Raw genomic sequence first — 16,208 nt, forward strand, 5'->3', positions numbered from 1 at the left:
TATTTGGAGGTAAAGCTGCATTCTTTGAAAGCAGCTCTTGCCTTAGAGAAAGTGGCGGTGTGGATTCGTGGAGGAGGAGAGCCAGCTTCACTCACCTCTCGTGCGAGTGCTTGCTCTGTGCCAGGCGGTACCATGGACCTTGGGAGGTGGTACCAGGAGGGAAGACATTAGGCCAAGAATTACCCGACCATCCGGTTATATTTGAGACAAAGATCGCAAAGGAAAGGGGCAGGATGATAGAAGAGCTTGAAATCAGGGACCCGACCGGGCCTTGGGTCGGGGGAGGCTCCCCTGACGAAAGTACACTGCAGCTGAGAGCTAAGGTTTAATCGGGAAGTTTTTAGGTAATTACTTGGTGTTGCAGTTAATAAGGTGACCGATAGGTGCTTTTCCCAAAGGATCCGCTTGCTCTCAGCAGGTCTTTGAGGATCTACTAGTTGCCGGGCGCTACGGCAGGTGATGGAGGGTCAGCAGTGAGTGAATCGTCAAGCGAACATTCCCCAGGATGATACCTGAATTCTGCTGTGAAACCAGATTGAACTAATTCTACAAGTGAGGAAGGGGACAGTTCTTCCCTTTAAGATTGCTACTAGGATTTTTACCATCCACGTAAAAAACGAGTTAGAGTTATATGTAAGATTGCTTTTAAAGTATAAATTGCTTTGTGGAGAAGTTACATCTTTGTGATGCAATGTCATCTCACACTGGAGAAGGGAAGGGTCCTCATTCGTTCGGGTATCCTTCAGTGCCTTTCTTAGGGTTTTCATGCTCTCATTGAAGCCTTGTAACTGGGTTACAAGGGGGTTGTGAGTCCCTAGGCCCTTGGTCATTTTTGTGGCCTAGTACCTGGGGTCCTCCTATCGGTTATGTTTCCTCGTTGCCTGTTGTTGGTGGAGAAGATGTTGCTGTTAGGTTGGGGTTTTGGGTTTTTGTATGGGTGGCCCAGCTGTGATGGTCTGACTGTTGTCTCTGCTGGTTTTTCCAGTTATATCATTTGCAACCAAATGACGGCTTTCTATTTAAAATATAATGTGGAAGGACTCCCTACCTCCCCACCTCCAAAATGTATCTCTTAGCAATATGACCCTCAGAACCTGGCATTCCTGTTATAGGAGGAAGAGCTGTAATTTGGCCTTTGGTGGACTCACCTTTATAAACCCTATCACATGAATAAAACAAAATCAAAAGCATAGTAGAAAACCCTTGGGGCGTCCCTGGTGGTGCAGTGGTTAAGAATCTGCCTGCCAGTGCAGGGGGCACAGTTTCAATCCCTGGTCTGGGAAGATCCCACATGCCGCGGAGCAGCTAAGCCCGTGTGCCACAATTACTGAACCTGCGCTCTAGAGCCCACAAGCCGCAACTACTGAACCCTCATGTTGCAACTACTGAAGCCTGCGCGCCTAGAGCCCGTGCTCTGCAACAAGAGGAGCCACTGCAATGAGAAGCCCGCTCACCGCAATGAAGAGGAGACCCCGCTCGCCGCAACTAGAGAAAGCCCGCGCACAGCAACGAAGACCCAACACGGCCCCACCCACCCCCCAAAAAGAAAACCTTTGTGGTTTTAAACAGAGAACTGGGGCTTCCCTGGTGGCACAGTGGTTGAGAGTCCGCCTGCCGATGCAAGGGACACGGGTTCGTGCCCCGGTCCGGGAACATCCCACATGCCGTGGAGCGGCTGGGCCCGTGAGCCATGGCCGCTGAGCCTGCATATCCGGAGCCTGTGCTCCGCAACGGGAGAGGCCACAACAGTGAGAGGCCCACGTACCGCCAAAAAAAAAAAACAAAACAACAAAAACACATTTAAACAGAACTGAATAATCAACCTTTCTTTCCTTGCTGTCTCTGAAATTAGATTATCAGTGTTTCTTTTTGGAGCATATCCCTTCCTGTCTTAAACCTTTATATGTTCCACTGTACTGCAGTTGTGTCACAGCGTGACTATTTTATTACTTCGCCCACTGGTGATGAATATTACAGGTATAGAAAGGCTGCGTGTTATTGAATTGTGAGAACTTTGCATAAACACTTCTTGAGCAATTTTGGTTTGCGTTTATTCAATAAATTTAGCAACTGGGAGAAGAACATCTGCAGGATCATTTAAATACTGAAAGTAGAAAATGTCAAGAAAGCTGTAAAAGCAGGGGCTTCCTACCACCACGGTCCATCCACGCCACACGCGGGGGCTGCGCGGGTCACATACGTGCACGCGTGGTGACGTGTCTGTGTCCCATGCGCCCAGTGCAAAGAGAGGCTTTACCCTCTTTCAACAGGTGAGGAAACCAAAGCTTGAGCAGGCTTCTCAGTCTCGGGTCCTGGTCTGAGTGAGAAGAGGGCCTGGTGAGGCTGTGCCCCGAGGCCACACTGCCTCTCTCTGTGCAGGAGCTGACTCTAGCTCTGTGCCCAGGGCACGGTGCACTCCGAATCGGTGCGTCTCAGCCGAGAGGCGGTGATGGGGCTGCGCGGTCTGCATCAGATCTAAGACTTCTAGGCCTACGGTAGAAACAGATTCCCTCTGGTTTCCATGGCGTGATGCTGACAACGATCGCCTTCTGTGGCTCTCAGACTACGCTCCACGCGTGCAGACAGCGTGCAGATGTCAACACCACGGCACTCCACTAACTGGACCCCTGAAGCTGCTGTGCTAAGAAAAGGTGGAGGGTTAGAAACCCATGGACAGCTCAAGGTGGCCTGATTTTTGCCTTCTGCTCTCTAATCTACATACTAGCTTTTAGTATCTTTAGCCTTCTCTAGAGGTGAGCATTAAATTAACGTGGTAGGAAAAGAGGGTAGAAATTACAGTGTGAGGTTTTTGTTGTTGTGTGAAAGATAGAACTTTTTATCCATTAGAGTTGGCCAGTAATAAAACTGCCTGGTTCGAGGGTGGTCCTCCTCCCAGGACATGAAAAGGGGACTTTTGCATTCAAAGCAAGTTGGTCCATGGCCCCTTGCAGGCCCCTGACTCAGCACCTGGGATTCGGTGAATGTGTAGGTGTTGCGGACGGGCTGTAGCTGACCGAACACTGTGCAGTGGGACTTCAACTTTAGGCTGGAATCATTAGCTTTACTACAGCAGGTCATCAGGAATCTCAGCTGACTGGGTGGATCAGTCAGAGTCCTTCCAGAGAAACAGAACCAGCAGGATGGAGACAGACAGAGAGAGACAGAAAGAGGGATGGATGGGTGGATGGATGGGTGGGCGGGTGGGTGGATTTTTGAGGAACTGTCTTATGCCTTGTGGAGTCAGACGGGGCAAATCTGAACTCCGTGAGGCAGGCTCAGACTCTGCCATCCACAGTGGAATTACTTCTTCCTCAGGGAAACCAGTTTTGCTCTTAGAAGACTTTTCAACTGATTGGTTGAGGCCCACCCACGTTCTCCTTTACTTAAAGTCAGCTGATGTAGATGTGACCACAATTACTAAACGCCAACACAGTGACACTCAGATTGCTGTCTGGTTGAATAATGGGTACTCTAAGGTGTCACACGGGTACGTTTTATTTTTTTCAGCCATCGCCTTTAATCACAATCTGTTATATCTCCCTTCCCTGCCCCTCTGGTTCCAGCTGTCGCACCTAGTTTATCGCTTCAATCCCCGACTCAGAACCTCATCTGTCCCCACCTTCCCCTTGGGCAGCCTGGCCGGAGAGGGACCTGAAGCGGGAGAGGAGGGGCCGAGGGCCGCAGCGCCTGTGCCTGATGTCCTGCGGCAGCCTGGTCTCTGCCCGGGCGGCGGCCCCTCCCAGGGGGCATCTGTGCTCTGGAGAACGTTGGGCTTCCCGAAAGACCCTCCCTGAGGGGCAGCCGTCCCCCCTTGTGCCCCAGCCTCCAGCCCCTGCCCGGGTGAGCTGACCACTGCTCTCTCCCCGCTGACCCCTGCGGCCCTCACGTGCAGCCTCCGAGGTGGCCCGTGTGTGTGCTCCCCTCTAAGTGCCCTGTGCCACGATGTCACGGCACTCGGGCAAGTCTCCCAGAGAGGCAGCGCGGCGGTGCCCACAGACACCTCTGCCCCCGGGGACGCGGCCTGGATCCACCGTCCCCACCCTGGTCTCTGGGTGACTCTTGGAGCCCCCGATCACTGGCTTTGAGGGAGAGGATTGGGAAGCCCCTCCAGGAGTGCTGCGCCCCCCTAGGAGTGCCGCACCCCACAGAGGCCTTGGGCTCCTTTCTGACCCTGTCCTCTCTGCACTCCACAGCCAGGGGTTACAGGGCTGGTTCTGCTGCCCCCATCCCCACGCCGCAGGCCCGGAGGAGACGGTGGCTGGGCTCCCAGTGTCCCCTTCTTCTGTTCTGTGGGCTTTGGGATCGGGGGGCCTGGGGACCAGCGGTGGAGGACGCGCCCCTTCTACCTGACAACATCTGTCCCAGCCTGTGTTCACCGGTCACTGTGGTTTGGGAGGCCTCTTGCTGGGCCGTGTGCACACACCCCATTCACCGGTTCCAGACCTCCTCCTCCTCTCTTTACTTACGTCAGAGGAGCATTACTCATATTTCTATTAAAAGATTTCTTTCATTCCTTGTTTCTGGCTTTTAGTTACTCGTTCCAGCCATTCTTTGTTGCTCCCATTCCTGGACTGTCTGCGTCTGCTCCTCTCGCACGACGCAGAGAGCAAACATTTGATGCTCGGCGCTTCTAGAGCCCAGGACTTGGGGAGTGTGTGTTTTTCTTCATGGAAAATGGTGTTGCAGGAAGACAGGATAAAACAAAACGGGTGCCGTGGAGTTTTAGCTTGGTCTTTACAAGACTGTTATCCGAACAGCCAGGTTTGCTCTGAACCCTCCGTAGAGACCCTCGCTGTCGTAGTGGAGTCGGATTCTATCTTGTAGGTCAGGTGTTTTGATTCTGTGCTTCTGGGCTTGGAAGGACGGAGGGCTTTTTTTGATCACTAGAGTCGAGCTCTGTAACCGGCATATGGCGTGTTCAGAGATTCGGTGAGGTAACATATTTAAACTGACTCCGAAAGAAACATAGGTTATAAATTGGTGATAGTGAAAAACTAGACTTCTACATTTATATCAGGAACCTGTCAATATATGTTGTGCTTTATTCATATTAACCATACAGGCAGTAAAATGTACCTGTGCTCCAAAGAATTGTGGATTTTGTGTAGAAAACATCTGTTGTAAATAAAACATGCTGATTTTTATGAAATGGAGATTGACTGGAGCCTGGGGTGGGGGAGAGTGGTGAGGGACAGTACAGGGTGGAGAGCAGAGCAGAGGGCCATGAGGCATGCAAGGGAATCGTCCAGACTTTGTGTGTCCCGTCCAGTCCCTGGGCACACGGACCAGGCTGTCCCGTGACGTGATGACTCCTCTCCTTGCTAACATTGCGGCCCTTTCTCTGGAAACGATCCTCTAGCCACCCACCTGGAAGTTACTCTGTCTTGACTTGCCGCTCTCATCACTGTCACTGTGGAGGACTTTGGCAGGGAAGCTGTGCCCGACCTCCATGTGAAGCGGCCTCTGCCATTTTCTCACCGTTTTCAGTTCTTTGATCTCTGCTGTTTCTTTCGTAATCTCACCCTTTTCTTACTAGCGCTTTGAACTTTTCTCCTTGCTCTGCACTTACTGGATATAACAAAGGCCTTAGGTGTCATCCCTGCCCATCAGCATCTGTTGGCACTGGTTATCTGAAAGGTCAGGCAGGAACCTTGGTGGCTGGCTGTCCACGGCCGTGGGTCTAGCTGTGGCTTTGACCCAGGCTCTCAGGACCCACACCACTTCCGAATTTTGAGAATAAGGACGAGCCAGATAACCATTGGAAGCAGTTATCATTAGAATTCCTTAAGATTGTTTTAAATGTTCTCTGTAAATATTTTTAATGTCCTGGTTATAATTATAGGATATGTGGATTTTAGTTTGCAGTTAACATGTTTCGAACATTACCACCTTCCTCCAACCCTACGGGAGCAGAATTTGACCCAGAGGAAGACGAGCCAACGTTAGAAGCAGCCTGGCCTCACCTGCAGGTACTGGATTCTGGGGGTGCACCAGACACAGAAGGGCGGGGGTCAGCGTGGGGTCGGGGGATTCTCCGAAGCAGGAGCCCTGGGCCTGGGCCTCTCCAGCTGGTCGCAGATGGGCCTCTGCACTTCGGTGTCATAGATCCTGCAGACCTGTACACGTGAGAGAAGTATTTTAGCAAAAGAGAGAACATTTAATGGCTCTTTGTTTGGACGCTCGGCAGAAACTACAAAGTGACAGAATTGTCAGTATATTTTCAGCGAAAGGGACCGTGGGATTGAGGGCGGAGGTCTCATGCGAACATTCCTCAGTTTGTGTGCCCGCTGTGCACCCCGAGGCCCATCTGCTTGGCTGACGCCTTTTTTCTAACACGTTTTTAAGGAGAAAGATCGATTGGGCAGGGCGCGTGCCCCCCTGCCCCGAGCTAGATCGGGAGGTCTGGGTCAGCTGAAGGAGGGGAGACGGGGAGGTGAAAAACCTGGGAAGGAGCTCGATGGAGAACAGACAGGAAAGGCCATCTCGGTAGCAGAACGTCCCCTCCCACAGTGTCATGTGTAACCATTCGTGAAGGGGGAGGAACGTCCCGGCCCCGGGTGACTGTGTCTCTGACCTGCTCACCTAACACTCCCAGCTTCCTGTCCACCTGGCTTTCTGCTGGGACACTTGGAGGTGACAGGCTGCAAATCCCACCTGGGATTTGGTCACAGCCCGGCTTATGGCTGCTGTGCACTGTGGTCTCTGAGCACTGGTGACAACAGCCATGGAAATCATTTGTTGAAATGCCATTTAAGGATGTAGTCCGTGGTTCTTAGCTAATAACTAAAACAATTACCATCATCCGTTATAATTAAGCCATGTGATTTGACATGAATCCTTTAGACATGTGCCCTTTTTTTTAAGGCTGATATTTGCAGACAAAGATTCAACTCATGGTGTGTTTTTAATCTCCATTTAATAAAATCCCATGTTATTTGACTCACTGTGGTTTTTCTTTCCTCCTAGCTTGTTTATGAATTTTTCTTAAGATTTTTAGAGTCTCCAGATTTCCAACCTAATATAGCGAAGAAATATATTGATCAGAAGTTTGTATTGCAGGTAAGGTGCAAGTTAGCTGAAACTACAAACGCTGTAATCCACCGTTAGAGAGAATACCGCATCACTGAGTGTCTTTTTCTTCTTGAAGCTTTTAGAGCTCTTTGACAGTGAAGATCCTCGCGAGAGAGATTTTCTTAAAACTACCCTTCACCGAATCTATGGAAAATTCTTAGGCTTAAGAGCTTACATCAGAAAACAGATAAATAATATATTTTATAGGTAAGTCAGTGTGGGGGTGACATTTCCCTTTTGCATGTGACGCTCCTGTTCACTCTCGATGTCCCACCTCGTCGTTGGCTGTAGCAAAGTGGCTGGGCAGCAGGAGTGGCCGTTCCTGAGCAGCGGGCTCGTCGTTGGCAGGTGGGCCCCATCTATACCTCCGCCTCTGCGCTGGGCAGGGCCGCCTTCCCTCTGTGCCTGCTTCCCTCCTTCCGCCCGCCCCCCACTCACACCCGGTGTGTGTTCCGGCTTTTACCGTTAGGCCCGGTCACCCTGAACGTGGTTCCTTCTGTGTGGATGAATCGCTCCCTCCAGAGCCAGCGGTTTCCTTGCACCTGTGTGGTGCTCGTTCGTCCCCGCTGAGTCTCAGTGAAAGAGGGAAGGAGTGAGGAGTGAAGTAGGGAATCTTTGGAGACTCCCGCCGTGCACTGCTGGAAGCAGTGGCTGAGGCAGCGCGGTGTTCAGCGGTCGCAGCCTCCCCAGGCCTGCAGGGCCACAGAGGCCTGGCTCTGTTTTAGTGGGGAGGACCCTGCCCCAGGGCTCCTGGAGGAATGTTCTGACAGTCCAGCTCAGTGTTCAGCCTGACCCCGTGACCCCTCACACAGCCTCCCTGTCGCCACCCCTCTGAGTCGCAGAGTCTTAACGCCCCTCCATCTGCCGGCTCCTATGCCGACACGCTCCTTGGACGAGCGGGTGTAGGTCCTGGGCGAGCCCTCGGGTGCCCCTCAGGCTCCGGGCTCCTTCCACACCAGGGCCTCGCAGCCTCGCCTGATCCTCCTGGAACGTTCTCACGTTCCCTTCCACCAGCCCTTCTCCTCACCCTCCCAGGCTTCCGGAGACATCCCTGCGCCAGGGAGGCTCGCAGCTTGGCGGACGGTCCGGCCTGCTGGGAGGGCAGGCATCGAGCCAGCGCTTATCTCACAGCCCCAGCCCCAGCTTCCTACCTGGCTTCTGGGGGCTCCAGGTGAACGTTGATGGATGAAACCGTCCACGTGGTTTCTTCTCTGTCCCTGGAATGCTCACTGCACGAGCAGTTGACTCCATGAGTTTTTAGGGGACAGCTTACCCCACGTGCCCCGCACTCCAGGATGCCGCAGGCAGTGAGGAGTCCTGGCGGTGACGGGCGGCCAGCCCCTGCTGTCCCTCGCCCTGCCTGCCTGCGGTCGCGAGGTCCAGCGCCCTCCTTATCTTCGCACGTGATGTGGCCTTTGGGTGTCGGAACCTCCAGCTTGCATGTGGCTTCCCTTCAAACTCCCTCCAAGCTCCCCACAGCCCGTTTATATGATGGAGCCCAGGCTGGACACACCGGCTTAGGTGGTGGCATCGTGTTTCCTAAATGTCATATTCCTATTTTGTATTTCTTGGTGTCGTGTTTCCTTTTTAACAAGACTGTTCCTTGGCCGACGTACTTATCTATCAAAACGTAGCGTACACTATTTAATCAACAGCAGACAGGTAGGATTTCAGTTCCAGTCTTTTAGCCTAAAATGGAAGCTCTGCCTGAAGGTTTCTTCCCTGCTCACATAGGTTCTGTGCAGAATCACCAGTCAGTGCCTGCCTCATACCTTCAGGAACCCTGACTTAGTAACTGAACTACCTAACTAGGCTGTTGTTCAGAAGTTACAGAGTGCAGCTCGACTCTCGCTGAGCACTCAGTGCTGGCGTGTGTGGTGTCCTCGTTTTGTTTTCAGGAGCCTTTTCTGTAAAAACCGTTCCTGACGCGTCCGATCAGGAGGAGGCAGGTCCTGTGGATCCCACAGCCGGCCTGGCTCTCCACCTTCAGCACCGCCCCCTCCTCATTCCATGTGAGAAAACTTGCAGATGTTCTCGAGAGCTATATTCCGCTCACCTGCGTCCCACGGGGTGTAGCTGCGGCTGGTTAGACAGTATTTCAGGCGTGTTTGGCTGACCTTCCTGGAAGTGTTAGTGTGAGGTTCCTACTTACTTCTGGGGGTTCTCACTCCAGTCAGCATCTTCACAGGTGCGTTAAGCGCAGCTCTGGGTGAGGGATCGTGCCTGCTTGGCACACAGTGGAGCCTGAAGGTTGGGTGGCAGGTGGAGCCCGGGCTTCAGTTCTCTCTGCTGCCGAACAAACCCCCGCGGCTTGGGAGCTTAAATCAGCGTTTGCCATTGCTCTCATTCTGTGACCTGCCCGGGCGGGGCTCCGTGAATGTGAGCGGGCAACCCCGGGGCCGAGTTCTGCAGTGGCTGCCCGTGCTCCTCAGGGCTTGGCCGGGGCCTGGTGCGCGCCGGCCTCGTCCCTTTGTACCGATCAGAGCCACTTAGGGAATTGAGGACAGCCCAGCTTCAAGGGGGAGTGACTTCCACCTCTGCGTGTGCGGCACAGAACACGTCCTCCAGGAGGGAGAGGAATAGATGGCGTCCGTTTTGGAGACTGTCCTTCACAGGCAGGTTCCAGCTCAGTTTGGGGAGAGGCCTAGTTCCTTTTGGCTGAAAGAGGGAGGCACACTGTAGCCTGCTCTGCATGGGCCCTTAGGGCTTCCCTCCTGTTTTGCACCCCACTTTCTTGTTTCCCTCTGGAAAAGAAAGAAGGGGAACTACACGTACATTCTCTTTTCCTATACCTACTCCAGATCTACAAAATAGTCAGGAATGAAGAATTTACCGATGAGAATATAGCAATGTTGATCTAGGAAAACAAAATGGCTTTTGGCTAAAGGCTGCCCTTATTTAAACGTTAGTACTGCTGGAGACAGATCACAGGTGGTGCCCAGGGGCTCGGCCACCTCCACATGCCGAGCACCCAGGCTTCAGGAGCCTCGCCCACCTGCTGCCTGCACAGCCCTGCAGGTGTAAACAGAGGAAGAGGGACTGAAGTTGGGTGGTTGCACTATTACTTTGTACATCTAAACTGTTTTAAGTATTTCAAATAAAACAGGTGAAGTGAAGGGAGCCTCAGGTGGAGTTTCACAAACAAACTAAAGCACCTCCCCGTGGAGATGCCCAGGGAGGCTGGGGCTCCCATGAGGCCGGCTTCCCACCTCAGGGCAGGGACAGTGGCGGGGCCGACGTGTCTGAGGCTGACACGGGTGCCCCACGCGCAGCGCAGCCTGTCCCCTGCTGCCCTTGATCTGACCAGCCGGGCTGCCGGGGTCCATCACGGGTACTTTCCCGCCTCGGCTCCGTGCTGTGGCCGCATTTGTTTCCGTGTCACTGTGTTTTGCTGCTCACTGGTTCTGACCCCGGTCCCTGTGGTCTCAACTCCAATCTGTCTAAGCTGGTGTCTGAGCCTCCGTGTGCCTGCCTTGCCCGCCCGTCGCCCACCTTTGTTCTAGCCAAACGGGCTCTCTCCTCGCTCCGTGCCCCCCTTTGAAAGATCTGTCAAAAACCTAGAGACGTTAGACCCGCTCCTCAGGAGTACGTCACACGTTGTGGGCGTTTGACCTGTTCTGGACCTTAAGGTCACTCTTCCGTTTGTTTCAAACAGGGACAGTGAAAAATTTTAATCATCACAAACACTTATTTTCGGCCTAGAGCTGGCTCTAAACTAGTAGTTTTTGTCTGATAGGCAGGAACCTTTCTCAGACCCCAGACACCTCTCGCTTCAGGCGGAATTCGCTGTGTGTTGGTTTAGCCTGACTCCAGGTGCGCCAGGCTGTGGGGCAGGAGCAGCTTGTTTCTGAGGAGTCCTTGGAGAGAGAAGATGCTTTCCTGCTTCCTGTCCCTGTTCCCTCTCCCTGGGCCCAGTTTATTCAGCAGTCGTGTTTCAAGCACCGGTCAGATACCAGGCTCGGCCCTATAGCACCAGGGGCGACACGGTAACGATAAGTCGTCGTCCCCATCCTCAGGCTGGCACAGGGTGCAGGAGCTGCTGGGAGCCCCAGGGAGCGTGCGCGGGGGCCCCAGGGAGTGCTTTCTTGGGGCAGGTGAGTCGGGCTACTCAGATGGGTGTTTCAGAAGACGGCACTTGAAGCAGCACAGGGAAAGTGTGACGTGTCAGTGAGGAAGTAGGGGAGACGACCCCAGTGGTGAGGAAGTAACTTGTACCCTTTGCAGAGACTGTGCTAAATATTGGAGGCTTTAAATTGAGTAAGATGTCAACTTAGGCTGAAATGCAGCAAAAAATAAAATGGATTAAGCGATGGATAGAGATGTATGTGTGATAAAGCAAACAGCAAGTTGTTCGCTGTCAAATCTGGGTGGTTGAAATACAGGTGATCACTGTAAACATCTTTTCACTTTATGTCTGAAACTTTCAAAATGAAACGTTAGGGAGACATTTGAGCAAGCCCATGCCCTCTGCCCTCCAAGTGTCTGCATGTCCAGGCTTTGCGGAGTCTCTCTGGTAACACTTAGCAGAGCCCCCGGAACGGTTTTCACAAATAGATTTGCTTATTGTTGCCTGGCTACGTAGTTTTCTTCCTAAAAGCATTGTTTCCGTATTCAGAGGATTTTAGTCTTTTCCAGCCATTATTTCAGTGTCTAATTCTAAATGACAAATTGCTTTTTCTAGATTTATTTATGAAACAGAGCATCACAATGGCATAGCAGAATTACTGGAAATACTGGGAAGGTAAGTTGTCTCTTTGTTGTCGGTAGCGAAAGGCCTTAGATGGGATTTATGCCGAAATGATCCAGTTCATTGCATTCCACAGCCCCCTCCCCAAGGCAAGGCAATTTAAACCGTTCTCTAAAAGGACGTAAAGAAGCCTCACTTAATGGCCGGGGCTGGTGAGCTCTTGGATCAGAACTGAATGACACTAAATGACAAACCTCTCCCATCCCTGTGGTTCCACACGTAGATTCTGTTTCATGTACCTCAGGAGCATCGCTATGGGAACACAATTTCAATTATTTCCTCAAGAGCAGTGTTAAAAATAGTTACATTAAGAAGGTTTATATTTGACACTTAGAAGAAAAATAGGTCATTTATTATACATTTGGGGTATCGAGTAAATGCTAACGTGTCGCTTTGATTTTATAAATTTTTCATATGTATACTTATAAAATAATTAACATTTCAAAATTTCATCGTCTTAATCCAGGTAGAGTTCTTGCTTGCTACCTTTTTTTTTTTTTTTTTAATCAATGACCTATAGGTTTTCTGTCAGACCTCCTAACTCACTGATTCCCAGACAGAGTTCCTCAGGGTTCCACGGCTGAATAAGCTTGGAAGTGCTTCTTCCGCAGCACCTTACTTGGGGATTCAGTGTATGTTAGCAGCTAAAGGTTTTGAGGAGTCCTGCAGGGAAGAAACTGTACTCGTGCTTCATCTAGCGATTCCCAGAACTATCTGAACACAGTAAGCTTTTCAAAGGAACACTGTTGTCATCTGGTAGATCTATGGTCCAGCCCTTCTGAAAACAACTCTCCTCGCTGTTTCAGATATAATGTAAAACAAATGACGGTCCTCGTGGAGAACTCTACACTGACATATTCCTGGGATTCTCTCTCCCAGCAGAGTGTAGTGAGTGCTCGAGTGGGTGCCCTTACTAGCTGTCCGGCCTTACTTAACCACTCTCGCCTCCCGTTTCCTTATCTATAAAATGGCAATATACTCATATTCACGTCTGAGGTTGTTGCAAGGCTGGGGTGAACTGAGTAAAGTGTCCAGAGAGCCTGCCACACCGCACGCAAGGGCCTCAGAGGTCCTCTCCTGTCCCCTCATTTGAACGCACACACCATCCTGGAGGCCACTTCAGGTTAACCCTGCCTGCAGCTCCCATGTGCCCCAGGCTCATGAAAGAGGGACCAAGTTAGAAATCGCTTGAACTGCTTCGACAGCTCGCAGGAACTTATACCTCGTTATAATGCCAAATAGATAAAATACTTGATGTCACAAACAAAAGCTTCAGCTTGGAGGTTGAGAGCAGGAGACCCCCTTTCCTTGCAGAAGGGGACAGCTTTCTCGTTGATTTTGAAACAACGCCAGTTTGCACACCCAGACCCTGTTCTGCCAGCACTCGCGTGAGGCAGGGTCTCTCTGGGAAAGTGTGAATTCCTGAAGATGGTGAAGGCCGGAGGAAGGTGCCGGTGTTCCACCTGAGCTACTACCTGGTCTTCATGCCCTGCCTAAGGAAGGAGGTTTTGCCCCCAGAGACCCCTGCTCTTCTGGGTAGCTACTGTACACTCAGAATTTTTAAATTGTCCTGTAGTTACAAGATAAAAGTGACTGTGCTTCCCTGAAGGTGTTTAATGATCTTTTAATTTCTGCTACTCTCCTCCCTCCTTTTTTCCGGCACACATGGTTGGCTTGCTGGTTTTCATGCTGAACGCAAAAACTGAAAGAAAAACAGAAAGATTATGTTTTTTTAATCTGGAACTTGTAAATATTCAAACTTTGGATAAATTCTGTTTTCACAGTATAATTAATGGATTTGCCTTACCACTGAAAGAAGAGCACAAGATTTTCTTATTGAAGGTGTTATTACCTTTGCACAAAGTGAAGTCTCTGAGCGTCTACCATCCTCAGGTAAGGGCTCCTCCGTGACGTTGGTGGGCCCGGAGCTCGTCCGTCTCTGCTTGGACATCAGTGAACTCGGGATACTGAGCCCCAGCCTCTAACTGGGAGTGTTTTGTCTCGTATATCACAGTGTTGACTTGGGTGTCAGGGTGCTGGTGATGAGCGAAAGGATAAGGGAGTAAAGAGAGATTGCTTTTGAGAAAATCAGAAAAACCTCAGGAAAGGAGAATTTCAAAATTGGTTGTAAACACTGAGAAGGGAGTGGCTCACGCGAGGAAGGGGTCAAGGAAGACCTCTCCGGAAGGCTTCCTGTGGTGGGATTGAAACCTAGCACCTCAAAGACAACGCCTCTGTGTCCACGGCCAGTAAAATGGCTTAAGAAAAAGTGGTTTGGGGACTTCCTGGCGGTCCAGTGGTTAGGGCTCCGTGCTTCCACTGCAGGGGGCATGGGTTCGATCCCTGGTCAGGGAGCTAAGATCCTGCATCCTGTGCAGCGTGGCCAAAAAAAAAAAAAAAAAAAAGTATATATTTCTAAAAAGAAAGAAAGAAAAGGGTTTTTTTTTAAAAACTGTGGGGTTTTTATAACTTTGAAAACTGAAAACCTAATCCATAAGTGGTTTCTGTCTGGTTGGTCAGCTGCATTTCCCCAGGAAGTCTATGTTTTCCTTCACTCTTCCTATTCTAAGTTCCGTGCAGACAGAATGTAAGCTACACTGACTGCAGCGCAGAAGGTTCTGGGGAGACGCCCGCCGTCACTGTGGGTGCAGGGTGGGTGGTCCCCACGTCTGGGTCCAAGGACCAAGAACCCCCATTCTGCAGGACCTCCCTCGGGGGGTTTGCCTCATGGCATCAGAAGGTGTATCCTTAGATGATTCTAATGACACTGGCTTCCTGGGAAATCTTTCACTTAGAGTTTTTTCCTCTGATTCCTATTGCCCGGTAATATCTTTACATCCAGCCAGTTTGTTATCATGTTAGTTGTCCTGTATTAGAAATTAATAGTTTAGGAATTTAAGATGGAAACAGATTTTAATTTGCTTTTTCCCAGTAGTTAGATTACTTGTCCATTACAGTCTCCAAAAAGAGCACCAGAAAACTCCCAGCAAACCTGGCCTGGCTTGTCGGTGTTGGTCTAAAAGACTGTCTCCTGGTTTATTTTAGTTTTTTGATGTTCCTTTTGCAGTTGATCTGTGTTGCACACTGATCCTGGGGTCCCTCCCTCAGAGCCCCTCCCAGAGCCTCCGGCGGGGCCACTGGACAGAGCCTGTGTCCACCCAGGAGAAGGGCTGTGGGGGACCTTGCGGGCAGGGGACAGCGCTGATCACATCCGGCCCTGTCTCCCCACAGGAAGATGTCTAACGGTGATACAGCATTTCCATGTCAAAGTGGAATATTAATACTTTTTCTCCTCTTACTGTAGCTGGCATACTGTGTAGTGCAGTTTTTAGAAAAGGACAGCACCCTCACTGAACCGGTAAGTACACCCTCTCTGGTCAGGGCCTTGTGATAGAGTGTGTGTGTCTTAAGCGTCAGTATCGCAGTCTGGCTGCTTCCCCAAGACAGCTTCTTCATCTTAAGTGATAACACTAGTGAACACAAACTGATTTCATTCCTGCGTTACAAGTTTTCAAACTGTAGTGATTTTAATTACAAGTTCCCTTGTCGAAGTGATTGTTCCTGTGAGAAGATGGCCGTCTTCTCCCTCATTGCGTTTTACTCTGAACGGCGTCCTGCTAAGTCATGTGCGGTTTAATACTCCCACGTCGCTTGGTTGAACAGCATAGGTCACTGACTTCAGCCAGAGGCATTGTAGCAAGGGTGCAACATGCTTGTACTAAAGAGATTTTACTGTCTTGAAAATTCTTTCCAAGTTATGGTGTCACTATTTTATGGTCATTGGATCATAGATGAACGTTAGATTGCTACTGGTCAGTGTTTAGATTTCTACGTTTCTTGGCATTTTATCTTTATTAAAAATAAAAAGGCTATTGTAGCCAAGATTCACAAAGTCCGGTGTGTCAGGTGCCAGTTGAAGCATATGAATACACTTTTTTATCAGCTTTACTGAGATGTAATTCACATGCCATACAGCTCACCCACTTAAAATGTATGATTCATATGGTAGACCTAGGTTTTATATTTCTTGTGGACCCAATCAGGAATTAGGATATAGCCTAGAATATAGTCCTATACACATAATATATCCTTAGAAAATACTTAGTAGTAATTTGATAATTATTAGCATCATGATTTAAATTAGTAGATATAGTACAGGAACAAATTTTGTTCTGTGTGTGACCTGCTTTTCATATGATGGTGTACAATTACTTTTGTTTACTTCTCACCAACCATCTTGCACCTTGCAATTTGGAGTTTTAGTCCTCAGCATTAAAATGTTTTTGGTGTTTCTTCCTGTTCCAGGACAAAAATCAGAAAAATCAAAGGTATTTGTTTAATAACTTGCTGTACTTAAGAAAAAACAGTATGATTCAATGGTTTTTGATAT

At 50.1% G+C, this 16,208-nt stretch overlaps 1 protein-coding gene across 15 annotated transcripts in view; it reads left to right on the top strand.

The window, feature by feature from the left end:
• The window catches only part of PPP2R5C (protein phosphatase 2 regulatory subunit B'gamma), a 131,895-nt gene that overhangs the window by 92,897 nt on the left and 22,790 nt on the right, over positions 1-16,208 (top strand). For 14 of the 15 annotated variants that reach the window (XM_033420368.2, XM_033420371.2, XM_033420390.2 and 11 more), the window contains 6 exons: positions 5,859-5,969; positions 6,967-7,059; positions 7,148-7,278; positions 11,753-11,812; positions 13,603-13,711; positions 15,123-15,176. In XM_033420368.2, coding sequence (XP_033276259.1) covers positions 5,859-5,969; positions 6,967-7,059; positions 7,148-7,278; positions 11,753-11,812; positions 13,603-13,711; positions 15,123-15,176 — 558 coding nt within the window. The remainder of the gene's footprint in view (positions 1-5,858; positions 5,970-6,966; positions 7,060-7,147; positions 7,279-11,752; positions 11,813-13,602; positions 13,712-15,122; positions 15,177-16,208) is intronic. The other variant, XM_033420384.2, reaches the window with a different exon arrangement.

The sequence above is a fragment of the Orcinus orca genome, chromosome 2 (genome assembly GCF_937001465.1).
Source record: "Orcinus orca chromosome 2, mOrcOrc1.1, whole genome shotgun sequence".
In the NCBI taxonomy this organism is placed as follows: domain Eukaryota; kingdom Metazoa; phylum Chordata; class Mammalia; order Artiodactyla; family Delphinidae; genus Orcinus; species Orcinus orca.